Raw genomic sequence first — 14,172 nt, forward strand, 5'->3', positions numbered from 1 at the left:
AATTTGCCCAGAGAGATGGGGAGAGTGAGTAGGCAAGCCACGAAGTCCAGGACTTAAACCATGGCTGACAATGTGGGAGGCCAGCACCTTACCCACCATGCCCCCTGCCGATCCCAACTAATTTACATTGAAATCGCGTGACTTGTGCTGCTGAATTGGACAGCACAGATCTAAACCTGTGCCCTCACCTGTAGGCCTGACACTTGACTGATCCAGTGAGTGCTTGTGGAGGGGCTGGATTACTCCCTGCTCCTCTGGTGGCCTAGGGGAAAGTGTCCGAGTGCCCAGATAGAGCCTGGCACGTAGTAATTGCTCAGCAAATAGTGGCTGAGGGGCTTCACAGGCACCCAGCCCTGTTTCCATACATGACAAATCTGGACAGGCGGGCTGGGGAGGGAAAAGGAAGACAACGGCTGTGCATCTGCCACCCGGACAGCCCCTCGGTGACTAATGCTTGCAGAAGCCCACACCCGGCTGGGTTAGTTGCCCTCGGAAACCTTCCTGGAAGGGCCTTGCCTTTAGCGAGCTGGGAAGACATGTCAGGGGGCTGAAGGCGCCTCTGGTATGTCTCTGGACAGCAGCCAACAGACCCAGAGCTGTCGTCACCACAAACCCAGCTGGGAACTCAGGCGGCCCAGTCTAAACTCACGTTGACACTTGAGGGGTGAGGCCCTAGCCCCGCCGGCCACTCCAGTCTACGATCCATTACTGGTTCACAGGGGGCTTTGCTCTCAAACCTCCAGTCTGGGCCCCTCTTTCAGAATAGCCTCTCCTTCTCCCACCTCCTCTTAGACTGGCACTGCTTTCCCAGGGCTGCTGAGGTCTCCACCAAATGACCCCTTCCCTGGAAAGTCTTCCTATACCCACCTCCCCAGGTTGAGCTGGCCCCTCCACTGTGAATCATCAATTATTAATTATTGGCAGTTAAGTCACCTCTTCACTGCCCTGTGAGAAAGAGCTTGGCTGCAAACCTGCCTTTTTTTTTTTTTTTATAGGTTTTTGCTATAGGGCATATGCGCTTGCCAGAAAGACAGAGAGAGACAGAGAGACAGAAAGCGAGAAATTACCTCCCAAGGGGGCTGGCCATGTCACAATCCCTTCTCTTCTCAGGATCTTGAGCACGCATGTACACACGCCCAGCATGAGTTTAAGCCACCGGGTCCAGGACTTGAACTGTGGTCAACTACATGGGAGTCCAGTGACATAGCCATTATGCCAACTGCTGGTCCCACTGCAAACCTGCTTCTGCAGAGTGGGCGACTGCACCTGTACTGCGTGATTTGCAGCTCTTTTTTCTCTCTTTTTTCTTTTTTTTAAAGGTTTTTGACATAGGGTGTGTGTGCTCACCAGAGAGAGAAGGAAGATGAGAAATCACCCCAGGGGTATGGCCACGCCACAATCCCTTCTCCTCCACTCTCCTCTCAGGACTTCGGGCCTGTGCACACACATGCCCAGCATGTTTTCAAGCTGCCTGGTCTGGGACCTGCACCACGCGGCCATGTGGGATCCAACGCCTAACCACCACGCCACCTGGCTGGCCCCTGTGGTTCATTTTTGACCTTGCTTATCTTCTCTGCCCTTAATCTGTGCAGCACGAGTCTTCTGAGAAGCATCTCTTGGGCTGCCTGCTGCCTTAAAGGACAAGGCCTTGCTCCTCAGGTGTCCCCCTCAACTCCCATGATACACCCTTGAACTCTAGGGATCCCCATCATGACGTGATAACAAAAAGAGACTTCATTTTGTTCTCGTAGATCGTTATTTCCTTGTCAGAGCCACTTGAAAGGGTGTGCAGCCAGGTGCGGTTGTGTGCAGCATACTGGACTGAAGTGCTGGAAGCCACATGGCCACCACTGGTTCGGATCCCCAGGTTGGCCTGAAAACATGCTGGGCATGAGGGCCTGAGCAGCTGGAGGGCTGGGAAAGGGGGATGATGGGATCTGTGGAGGGTGCTCTCTCTCTCCTTCCCTCTCTCATGCACATACTATCATATAAATTTTAAAAAAAGGAAGAAGGGGACTAGCAGTTTAATTAACTAGCTGGTTAATCCCCAGCTAGAGACTGTGGAAGGGTTGGAGCTGGTGGGAGGAAAAGAGGGGGTTATATCTGAGGTAGATGGAAAGGTTTCAAGGTGGGGGGGGCATTTGGTGACAGGAAAGGACATTCTAGGCAGAAGAAGTCACCAGGACAAAGGTGGATGGGGGGCCTGAGAGAGGGTGCAGCATTGGAACTTCCTGTTGTCTGTTCTTGGAGGAGCTGGGGCAGGAGAGGCAGGAGGGGGCGGCAGGATGTGGAGAGGGGAGCGAGGACCTGGATGCCTTGCTGAGGAGCACAGTCTTGACCCTGGAGGCAGAAGTTTCTGAAGTGGGTTCCCCACACACCAGACCCACGGAATTCTCTGCTCTAAAAGAAGGGCGCGAGTGTGTGAGCCCCACGTGGAGACTTCCTCCTAGCTGTACTGCTATTGCAGAGCCTCGAAAACTAGCCACGGCTCAGGACGTGCTCTCACACTGCACGCACCACGGTATCCGACCCACATACAGCCCTGTGAACTAGCCCCGAAGCCCTCTGTACCCACGGGCTCTGCTTCTGTGCATCTGACGGAGCACAGACTCAGCCGGACTACCCAACTGTTATGAAATGGGGGGGGCTCCCTAAAGAAAGATGGCGGTATCTATATGTATATTTTCCTTTTTACTAATATCTGCCGCTAAAGTTACTTACATGCAATCTAGAGATTAAGTACGTGAGCAGAGGTGTACAGGTCCTATGCAAATACAATGTCATTTTTATTATAAATAATGTAAAAGGGATTTGGGCATCTTGAAGGGTCCTGGAACCAATCCCCCGCAGTTATCAAAGGATGGCTGCATTGCTTTTTGGTTGTTGTTTTAAATTTTGCTAGAAGGCACACGTGCTCACCAGAGAGATAGACAGAGACAGAGACCAAGAGAGAAGAAAGCACCCCCCCCCAACAGGGCATGGGCACGCCTGCAATCCCTCTACTCTCTCTCTCCTTCCTTTCAGGATTTTGAGCAGGCCCTCACATGTACCTGGCATGTTTCCCAAACCACAAGGGCTGGGATGCCAATCATGTGGTTGGCCATATGGGATCTGGCTGCCGTAGCCACCGGGCCGCAGAGCTGGCCCCACACAGTGTTCTGTTATCCCCATTTTACAGACGGGTTAGAGAATTTGCCCGGAGACCACACAGCTGGTCAGTGGTAGAGACGGGATTTTAACCCCGGCAGTCTGACTTCGAGATCCTAGAGTAAAGAACTGCTTTAGCTGTGCTCTGTCCATCATTTCTCACACTTGCTTTTCATGTAATTATGGGAAAATATTTGTATATCTAGTAACATTGTAAAACATAATTGATTGTGGGCCATGGTGACCCAGGAGCCTCTTATTTGAGTTCCAAATACCGTTACGCTCATCAGTCACTTACCCTTCATGGTGAATTGGCCCTTACCTGGAGTCCTTCCGTTTTCTGAGGAGCTCCCTGAGAGCCGACAGTGTCTGACTCACTACCGTGTCACCATTACTAAGGAGGGCTGGCGTGAACTGATACCACCAGGCCATTTGCTTGAGACAGGGGGAGGTTTGGAAAGAAAGCCAGGAGTCTGGGAGGTGGGTCGGAGTGTGGAGAAAGGAGTCAGAAGCAGCTGTGGGAGACATCCTGAAAGCCAGAGTTGGAGCTGGAGTAGAAAGCTACACTTACCTACTTCACGGCGCAGCTAATGCCAACCCTGGACCTTGAGTGAAACGCCAATCCAAATATCTCCCAAGTGTTTCTCTCCTAGGCTGTAACTAATCTCCTGGTTAATCAGAAAACGAGGCAGTGTTGGAGCCGAAGTGTATTCCAGGAAACTTCTGGTTTTAACTCAGGGGCAGATGGCGGCGTGGTGGTAATGCAGGGCCCGCAAGGCTAACCCACGTCAGAAGATACTGGGTTTGCGTCCAGAGATCTCCCTGGGTGTATTGGGCGTGCACATGCTCATAATCTGAGTCTGACTGAAGCCGGGGATGAGTCGCAGTGTGAAGACCCTATTGAGGGTGCTGTCTCTTTGTCTCCCTGTCTCTCCTGCACACAGGAGAAATAAATAAATGAACTTAAAAAAGAGATATTCAGAGACAAAAATTTCTCAGAATTTCATATGTACTCCGTACATCACCCCCTCAAAAGCTACTGCAAAGAGTTGAGATGGCAGAAGCTTGGCATATTGGACTGAAGTTTCTTTTCTTTTTTCTTTTTTTAAGAATTATTTTATTTAACTTTATTTATTTAATTTGACCAGAGAGGGATAAAGTGAGAGCAAGAGAGAGGGAAAGTGAGAAAGCAAACTGTCAGGTCCAGGACTCAAACCACAGTCAGCCATGTGGGAGTCCAGCGCCCTTAACCACCACGCCATCTGCCGGGCCCTGGACTGGTTTCTTAGACAGCACTAATTGTTTCTCACATTCTAATGATAAAAAGGGCAAGACTGAGGCCCAGAGAGGGCACGGTCACAGAGCAGATTCAAGTGGGACCAGAATCCGAGTGTCTCTGGCCAGGAGTTCTGCCCATGTCTTCTGGACCTATGCCCCAACTCCCTCTGCCCATGTACCCACAGTGCCCCTTTGTCAGGAGGAGGCAGCTCAGCCACATCCCAACGCCCCTCACAGGCTGCCTCCCTGCTGCCGCCTGACTGGCCTTAATGAGATTACAGATTCCTGGTGAAACAGAAGAGGGTTAATTACCCCTGGCTTTAAAGGGCAAGCCGGGCCATAAGCAACAGCAGGAAGAAAACCTTTTTCTAAAAGCACTAAGTGTGATGAGGATACTAACGGCCCTTGCTCTTCCCTGGTTAGCATGCTAGAGTTCATCCCGGCTCCCACAAGCGTTCTCAGGATAGAATTTTCCATGCTCAACAACTTAGATGCCACAATTATCCCTCTTTTACAGACTGGGGGGGACAGTGAGATGAAATGGCTTGTCCAGGGTCACTGGGACAGTAAGTGGCAGTGCCGGGACTTGAACACAAGTCTCTTGGGCTCTGTTATCTTTCAGAATAATAGACCCTGAGAACCTACAAGTGCTTGGCCTTGGAATTAAACAGCCCTGCAGAATAGCCATCATTATTCCTATTTTGCAGTGAGTGTCGTAGCCCAAGTTGCAACTTCACATGTACATTCCCCACATAACTGCCAAGTGCCCTCGAGCCCACCCATCCATTGGTGTGATGGAAACCAACCTGACGTGGGCCTGAATTCCGCTAGTGCTGAGACAGTGGCCGAGCACCTCTGGCTCCTGGGGTCTCTGGCTCTCTTTCAGTAAAACAGAGCTCAGAGCCTAGGATCAGGTACCAGCCTGATTAAAAGAGAGAAAGCACCCAGAGCAGGCTGGGACGTGGCACACGCTCGTTTCTCAACCACCGCAGTTTCTTCATCAGTAAAACGGAGGAATTAGTAGTACTTACTTCTTGGGATTGTGTTAGGAGTAAATTTGCTACTACGGGCGTGTGCTTCTAGAATTGCACTCGTGTACTGTAAATGCTTACTTAACTTTGACCATGACTGGTGTCCTTTTGTCTTGCTTTTGATTCTTTCTGGAATAAAATGGGATAAAAATCAAACTACCCAAGGCTTCTTCCTCCTGCAAGTACCTGATCCACTCCCCTGTTTAAGAGGACTGCTGGCTTTGAGGTCCAAACTCCCAGACCACATGGCCTGCTCTAATTTCCCAGCCCCTAATCTGCTCCCGGCTCCTAATGATGCGCCTGGTAATAGGATTGCGGCTTCCCTCTGGGGCGGCCACACGAGCCATGGCGTGAGGCTGGCGACGGGTGCTTAGCCATTCTGACCACCTGCCTGCTGAGAAACTAGAGCCCAGAGCAGACCCTGTGCCCAGGCTGGTCTCACATGCATGGAATGGTGCCGTGTCCCGTGCCCGCAGGCCAGGCTCACCATGGTGCTGCATGCCATCCTGGCACGAGGGAGGGACGTGTGCAGGCGGAACGGACTACTCATCCTATCTGTGCTGTCTGTCACCATCGGCTGCCTCCTCGGCTTCTTCCTAAGGACCCGGCGCCTCTCCCAACAGGTTAGCCCAGGGGTCCCGGTCTGGGAGGGCTGTGCGGGCCTGAGGGACGTGGGGGTCACATTGTCATGCCACAGCTCCCTGGGTGACAAAAGAGTGAGTCACGTGCTCCTCTGGTTCCCCGTTTTCTCATCTGTAACGTGGTTGTGATGAGTGCCTTGTAGGACTAGAGAGAGACTGAAAAAGTGGCGGGGGAAGTGATCACACACGTCCCGACAGGTGACCGAGAGGCACGGGTGCCTCCTGAGAACAGCCACAGCGCTTAGCCAAGCCAGGGTGAGGAGTGGGGTCTAAGAGCGCAGAGCAGGCACCAGAGGACACCTCCTAAAGGCAGCTCACACGGCCAGCACCAGGAAGGGTGGTCTAGGCAGAGGGAACAGGCACACGAGGCACGGGGCGGGAAGGTTTTAGGTATGTGGGGCGCACCGCCTGTGGCTGGCAGGGCTGCCACACAGGAGCCAGCAGGCACATAGGCCCCTTGCCAAGCAAGGCCTTGGACTGACCTGGGGATGCCTTTGAGCAAAAGAAGGATGCGGCCATCTCTGAGTTTCAGAGAGAGCCCTCGGGAGCTGAGTACAGGCGGAGCTGGTCATGGGGCGGGTGGGGCAGAGAGAGGGGCAGCTTTGGGGGATGGGAGGGGCAGGCATGAGAAGGGTTCCAAGGGGAACCTTCAGGACATGGGCAGCTTTGGGGGATGGGAGGGGCAGCCATGAGAAGGTTTCCAAGGGGAACCTTCAGGACATGGTGGGGTTGGGGGACAGAGGCAAGGCAGGCACGAGGTTTCAGGGTTCTCAGCCCCATTCCCTGAGGGAGAGGGAGGGGTACTTACATGGCAGTAAAGAAAACATTTATCTGACACTTGTTAGAACAAGGAAGACTTTATTCAGGACTATGGTGATAGGCGTGGAGACCTGCTGCTGGCAAAACAGCTCTGAACCCCGAAGTCAGCAAAAACAGCTGCCAGGTTACAGCCAATGAGCAGAGTGAGGGGTTGGGGTGGAAAACCACTAAGAAGAGACACCACAGAGAGGATTCTGAAGGCAGGCCAGGGTGTGCAGGTACAGAGAGTGGGGAGTGAGGAATGCTATCAGATATCGAGTATCCACGGAGGAGGGATTCTCACTAGCCCAGCTGAGGGGGGTCTGTGCTACAGCCGGACAGTAAGGGCCTGTCTAGAGTTTGGTCATGGAGAAGGCCTTTGTCAATGGGCTCGTGGAAGATTCCCTAGTCCACAAAATTCCTTTTCCTGCAGCTTGCGCATACCTCTCCTGGCTCTACAATTAGAGGTCAGGCCATCAGACTGTCTTCCACTCCCAGAAATATCCCCCCACAACCCTGGTAAGGCGCTAGCAGTTCTTTATTTGGAGAGGTTTTCGCTATAGAGCACGTGCGCTCGCCAGACAGACAGAGAGAGAGACAGAGAGACAGAAAGCGAGAAATCAGCCCCCAGGGGGTATGGTCACGCCGCAATCCCTTCTCCTCCATTCTCCTCTTGGGATCTTGGGCACGCACGCACACGCGCCCGGCGTGAGTTTTAAGCCACCGGGTCCGGGACACGAACCGCGGTCGACTATGTGGGAGTCCAGTGACATAGCCATTACGCTAACTGCTGGTTCCCGCCGCTAGCAGTTCTTTGAAGAGAAGCATGGACTCTGAGGCAAAGGAAACCTAAGTCCTGACTCTGCTAGTAAATGGTCGGGCAAAATCCTATCCCCTCCTTGGGCCTCAGTTTCCTTGTGGAGAAAGCAGACGTCCTCTAGAATTGTGAGGAGTGAACAAGGGATTCATCCGCACCCCACATGTATTGTAGTAAGAGCTTCACGACCCCCCTCTGTCTTTACCTTGGGTCCATCAAAATCCAACCTACACGAGAAACCATCTCACACCGTCCACCTCTGAGATAACCTCTCCTCCCCGCTCATGCTGTGCACATTCCTCCCGGTACCCTTGCTGCTGGCTGCCTCCCTCCAGGGCCAATCATGCAGGTTAGTTAACGTTGGCCATGCGTAATTACCGTTGGCCATTACTAGTTTCTTATTCCCTTGCTCCCACTGGAATGGGAATTGCTGAACAGCACATGGGTTTTCATGAACCAAAATGTGAGCCTAGTTCAGGCACAGGGAGAACTCTCAACGATTTACTGAATTAAACTGACCATGGCACAAGCTGCTATCTGCTCTCTTCAATTTTCCTCAGCGACAAAAATGTATTTCCCCCAGGAAGATTATTTTGTGAAAACAAATTGGAATGTCTATTATTAAAAGCCAAATTCATCTGAGGCATCCTTTGCCAAAGCTGCCTCCCCCATCTGTTTGGAAATGCAAATATATTCCGGTAGGGATTAACCTGCCAGATAAATTGAAGGAAGGATGTGGAGTCTTAGGACAATTATTTGGCAGGAATTGGCTTTCTTAGCATCTTACTTTGAAATCCAGGATTTTTCTGTTTGATCTTTTTGCCTGTGACTCAGAAGCTAAACCCTCTTCATTTCGTAAGCTTATGCAACAGGCAAAAATCATAAACAATTTGAAAAATGGTAGACTGTTCTACTTGTGAAATGAACTTACAAAATTGTAAGATTTTTTTAGCTTCAAATGTACGTATCTCATTAAAAAGTATAGATCACCTTGAGACTTCGAGTTAAACCGCAGTGAACTACTATTGCATTCATTTTCCTTTTCTTCTTGGAGATTCACTGAAATTACAATAATAAAATTTTAATTATTTATTATTTATTTTTATTTGCACTTAATGTAGAATAATTGTGCATATTTATGGGGCACAGTGTGATTTCAGTATTTGAATACAGTGTGTAATGATCAAAACAGGATCATTAGAATATCCTTCTCAAACATGTGTCATTACCTGTGTTGGGAGCATTTAAAATCCTCTCTTATAGGTTTTCTGAAATATACAATAAATGATTGCTGTCATTACCCAAGAAACAAGTAGTGAAATTTTAAAGAGATCAAACTCACCAAGAACAAAGAGAATATAAAAGGAGACAGCAGAGAAAAGAATTGGCGTGATGACAACAAATTGGGCAATACGGGAAGTGAAGTGGAGTGATCTCACTTATTAATAGTAGGGCACAGAAAACTAAAATCTGATGTTTGCAGAAGATGCCAAGGAGAACTCTCCAGAGGCCCTGGATTAGGAAGTGCAAGGTGCTGTACCAGGCAGGGATGAGGCGTGGAGCTGTAAGCAGGGACATTGGATAGAATATTGTGACCAGAACCTTAGACCCTTAGGGCCCTCCCTTCCTGTTCTCATAAGCAGGGGACTCCTCACTCACCCATCTCTGCTCCAGCCTGCCCTATGGAACCAGACACGCTTGACTTAGGGGTCTTAGGCTCACCTGTGTGTGTTGGGGATGGTGGCTGGAGGTGAGGGGCAGTGGTGAGGCACGTGTTTCAAGCTAATTAGCAGTTATCTGAGCACACAGATGTGCATTCTGAACGCACAGCTGCAAAATTGCTGTTAGTTGAGTTTAGTGCAGACCCACTGCCCTGCCAAAGAGAGAACGAGATTTCTGCAGCCTCATTAAGAAGATCTCCAAATTCTGCTACTAACCCACCCAGCCTCAGGGAAAAAGCCAGTTCATCACCATCCCCTTGTCACGGGCCACGGGTTGAAAAGCCGCACTCAGATCCAAACGCTCTCTGACTTAGCAGTTTCTGATATTAGAATGGTGCGAGACATATGTATTTCATAAAAACTGTACTTCGAATTTGGAGTTATTCAGTGTTTCCCTATAAAATAGGCTTTATGTTACATGATTTTGCCCAATGATAGGCTAATACAAGTGTTTATAGTGAGCGTGTTTAAAGCGGGCTAGGCTAAGCTACGGTGTTTGATAGCTTCCGTGTATTAATTCCATTTTCGATTGATAATATTCTCGGCTCCATCGTAAATCGAACATCTGTACACAGAAGTTCGGCACTTCACACTTACACATGAGCAGAAAGCCAAAGTCACCAGAAATTTGAGAAAGCTGCTAACATCAAAGGCAGACTAAATAAGAGAAAGCTGAAGCAGAGGCAATGCAGGGAGTAGAAGAAAACTTTCAAAATATTTTCTTAAGCTCTTTGGAGATACAGGGTATGGGGACAATCGGAGAACTTTCTTGTTTTCCAAGAAAGAGCTCTCTGAAATTAAAAATAAAAAAGCCAAGATAAAAAATATCGGTGAGGTGCTAGAACTCTCCTGGAAAGTAAAACAAAAAGAGAGGATGAGGAGCCAGCAAGAGATGTGGTAGTTAAGGCACTGGATTCCCACATAGCCAACTGTGGTTCAAGTCCTGGACGTGGCAGCTTGCTTTCTCACTCTCTCTCTCTCTTTGTTTCTCTCTTATGAGCATACATGCCTTGAAGAAAAATAAGAATAACAATAAATAAAATTAAGTAAATAATTGTTTTAAAAAGGGGATGAAAAATAGAAAAATAAAATATAAGAAAATCGTAATGTCCAATGTCCAACTATCTAATAGTTTTTAAAAGAGCTAACAGAAAAATTGGAGAAACTTTCAGGTAATATAAGAAAGTTGTTCAGAATGAAAGGTAAGCACAGCACTATAAATTAAGGAAACAGGGGCCAACAAGTGGCAAGACAGTTAAGACCCTAAGACTCCTTCATGGCCGACAACGATTCAGTTCCTGGCCCGGTGGCTTGCTTTCTCACTTTCCCTTTTTCTCTGTGTCTCTCTCTGATAGGTGAGCATACCCTAGAGCAAATTAAAATAATAATAATAAGATCTCCTTCCCCCAGCCTTCCAATTCATCAGGACTTGGGCACACATGCACCTGGTATGTTTTCAAGTTGACGGGATCTATACCCACATTGAACCATGTGACTTCCAACATGGCAGATCAGTACAGTGCTGGCTGTGCCACTGAGGTTGGGCCAGAAATGATTTCCGATCAAGAATCTTACATGTGGCCAGACTATTATCAGAGGTAAGGGTAAAATAAGGCATTTTTATGCATGTAAGGACTTAGGAAAGTTCTTCTTTCACCCACCCTTATCCAGAAAGCTACCAAGAGGGAAATTCCAGGGCCAGCTCCATAGCACAGTGGTTAAATACTGTCTTGGGAGCCAGATCCCACACACTAACCCCCATCCTGGCAGCTTGAAAAACATGCCATGAACATGTGTGTACACCCAGAATCCTGACAGGATGGAGAAGTGGAGGAGTAGAGCTTGCCACGTGACATTCCCCATAGTGGAGTGCTTTCTCCCTCTGTCTCTGGCACATGCACATGTATCCCAGCAAAAAGAGTTTGAAAAAGAAATTCAAGAAATGTGATACTATACAAGATGAAGTCTCAGAATGAGAACTAAGAAGAGACTCATGACAACTACTGGGCCTAGAGAACATTCTGTGCTAACTGGAATGGCAAGATGGAAAGCTCTTGGACTGAGGTCCCAGGTGGGGCAGAAGGGAACTGGTGCACTTGAATGTATAGAAAATACTATTGTTGGGGCCAGCAGATGGCGTGGTGGTTAAGGCACTGGACTCCCACATGGCTGACAGCAGTTTGAGTACCAGACCTAGTAGCTTGCTTTCTTATCCTCTCTCTCTCTCTCTCTGTGCCCTATAGCAAATAATTATAATACACTAATTAAATTAAATAATTCTTTTAAAAATGTGATTGTCAGGCATTTTAATACACATATGAAAATAATTAGTGAGAAGGTCACAGAAAACAAGGCAAATGAATTATCAGTCAGTTATTAACTTCAGGGGTAAACGAAGTTTGTGCAAGCAGGGAGGCATAGTTGCAGTGTGTTATGTGGTCTGACAATGAACATTTGATTATCAAAATGTTATAAATCTTGACTACTGATTTACCCAGAAATGGACATAAATATAATGATGAAACAGGAGGAGAAGAAAGTCATGGAGTCATGGCAGAGAAGTTACTAGATGTCAATCAAAATGACAGATCAAGAGCTAGCTTCATAGGGCTTACCCCACAGCACTGGAGTTATATGCTATACAGAGGAAGCTGGGTCCCACATGACTGATCAGGGTTTGAGTTCCAGCTCTGGTGGCTTGAAAACCACATCGGACACGTGTGCATGTGCCTAGGACCCTTATGGAATGGAGAATTAGAAGAAGAAGGATTGTGGCATGACCAGGTTCCATTTAGGGATTCTCTGCACCCTGCCCCCCTTTCTCTCTCTCATGTACCCTCTGGTATTAAAAAAAAAAAAAAAGAAGAAGAAGAAAGAAAGAAAAGAAGAAGAAGGCAATAGCATTATAACAGTATTGTTTAGAAATAACAACACTGGGGGAAACAGCTAAGGGAGTTGAAGATGCTCACTCCTGGGAGCTAGAGTGGTGAGGAAAGAGGTGTCTTTCTATCATTATAGCACTATTTAATTTAAGGAACATATACAAGGATTAAATTTAATTAAAAATATATAGTCATGATTGTACTATTTCTTTAAAAAGTAGATATGGGGGGACCAGCAGTTAGCGTAATGGCTATGTCGCTGGCCTCCCACATGGTCGACTGCGGTTCGTGTCCCAGACCCGGTGGCTTAAAACTCACGCCGGGCACATGTGTGTGCATGCCCAAGATCCCGAGAGGAGAATGGAGGAGAAGGGATTGTGGCGTGGCCATCCTCCCTGGGGGGTGATTTCTCTCTTTCTGTCTCTCTGTCTCTGTCTGTTTGGCGAGCGCACGTGCCCTATAGCAAAATCCTCTCCAGAAAAAAAGTAGATATGGGGACCAGCAGTTAGCGTAATGGCTATGTCGTTGGACACCCATGTAGTCAACCGCAGTTCGAGTCCCAGACCCAGTGGCTTAAACTCACGCCAGGCACCTGTGCGTGCGTGCCCAAGATCCCAAGAGGAGAATGGAGGAGAAGGGATTACAGCGTGGCCATCCTCTCTGGGGAGTGATTTCTCGCTTTCTGTCTCTCTGACTCTCTCTGTCTTTCTGGTGAATGCACAGCAAAAACTTCTCAAAAAAAAAAAATATATATATATATATATATCTGTGGAGTGTTGGAAATGGTGGTAGTGGAATGAGATGGGGAGGCCTGCTTCCTGGCCCTGCATTGCAGCTGGCAACCTCCCTTCACTCCCAGGTCAGTGTTCTCATCTACACAGTGAGTGGGCTGGACATGATCTCTTTTTTTTTTTCTTTTTAGATTTTTGTCATAGGGCACTGGATGGGGAGAGAAAGTGAGAAACCATTCCCAAAGGGGATGGCCATGCCACAATCCCTTCTCCTCCATTTTCTTCTCAGGATTTTGGGCATGCACACACATGTCCCTGGCATGATTTTTCAAGCCTTCAGGTATGGTACTCAAACATGTGGTCAGCCATGTGGGATGCCAGCACCTTACCCACCACACCACCTGGTGAGCCTCTGGCAAGGAAGATCTTTAAAACTTCTTTGAAGCACCAAAATTCTATGATTTGGGGCTCTTTAAAACATCAGATCGTTAAGCATTATGTTTGGCTTTAGGTTTTTTAAATTAAAATTATTTATTTATTTTATTTGTTATTATTATTTTGTTTTTAAATTTGCTATAGGGCACAAGTGCTCACCAGATTGAGAGAGAGAGAAAGTGACCCCAGGTCCAGGACTCAAACTGTACTCGGCCATGTGAGAGTCCAGCGCCTCAATCACCATGCCACCTGCTGGCCCCTAGTTTTGGTTTTTAAAAAAATATTTGCAAGTACAAAAACTTAACTTGGAGGCCCAAGTCCTGTTGTGGGCACTGGTACACCTGGCTGAGACAGGCTGAAGCCACATAGGAGACCCTGTTGGATTCTGGCCCAGCTTAAAATGCTGGGCAAGTGGCATGTGTCTGGCTGCTTGGGAGACTGAGGCAGGAGGAGCACAACACAGCCAAGACCCTGTCAAACAAAAAAAAGAAGAATCAGTAAAGGGCCGGCTCTGTGGCTTGGTGGTTAAGGCAGCCAGATCCCACATAGATGACTGCATGGTTCAAGTCCTGGACCCAATGGCTTGAGAAACACACTGGGTGTATGTGGGTGTGTGCTCAAAATCCCAAAGGAGGGAGAGATGAAGGAAAAGGGATTGCAATTTGACCATTCCCCATGGGGGGCACTCTTT

At 48.3% G+C, this 14,172-nt stretch overlaps 1 protein-coding gene across 1 annotated transcript in view; it reads left to right on the forward strand.

Moving 5' to 3' along the window:
- Positions 1 to 5,902: 5,902 nt before the first annotated feature.
- The window catches only part of SLC1A7 (solute carrier family 1 member 7), a 59,474-nt gene continuing 51,204 nt past the window's right edge, over positions 5,903 to 14,172 (forward strand). Inside the window, exon 1 of the mRNA XM_006149413.1 lies at positions 5,903 to 6,079. Within this exon, the coding sequence (XP_006149475.1) occupies positions 5,903 to 6,079 (177 nt within the window). The remainder of the gene's footprint in view (positions 6,080 to 14,172) is intronic.

This window comes from Tupaia chinensis, unplaced genomic scaffold (assembly GCF_000334495.1).
Source record: "Tupaia chinensis unplaced genomic scaffold, TupChi_1.0 Scaffold000259_1, whole genome shotgun sequence".
Taxonomy (NCBI): Eukaryota; Metazoa; Chordata; class Mammalia; order Scandentia; family Tupaiidae; genus Tupaia; species Tupaia belangeri.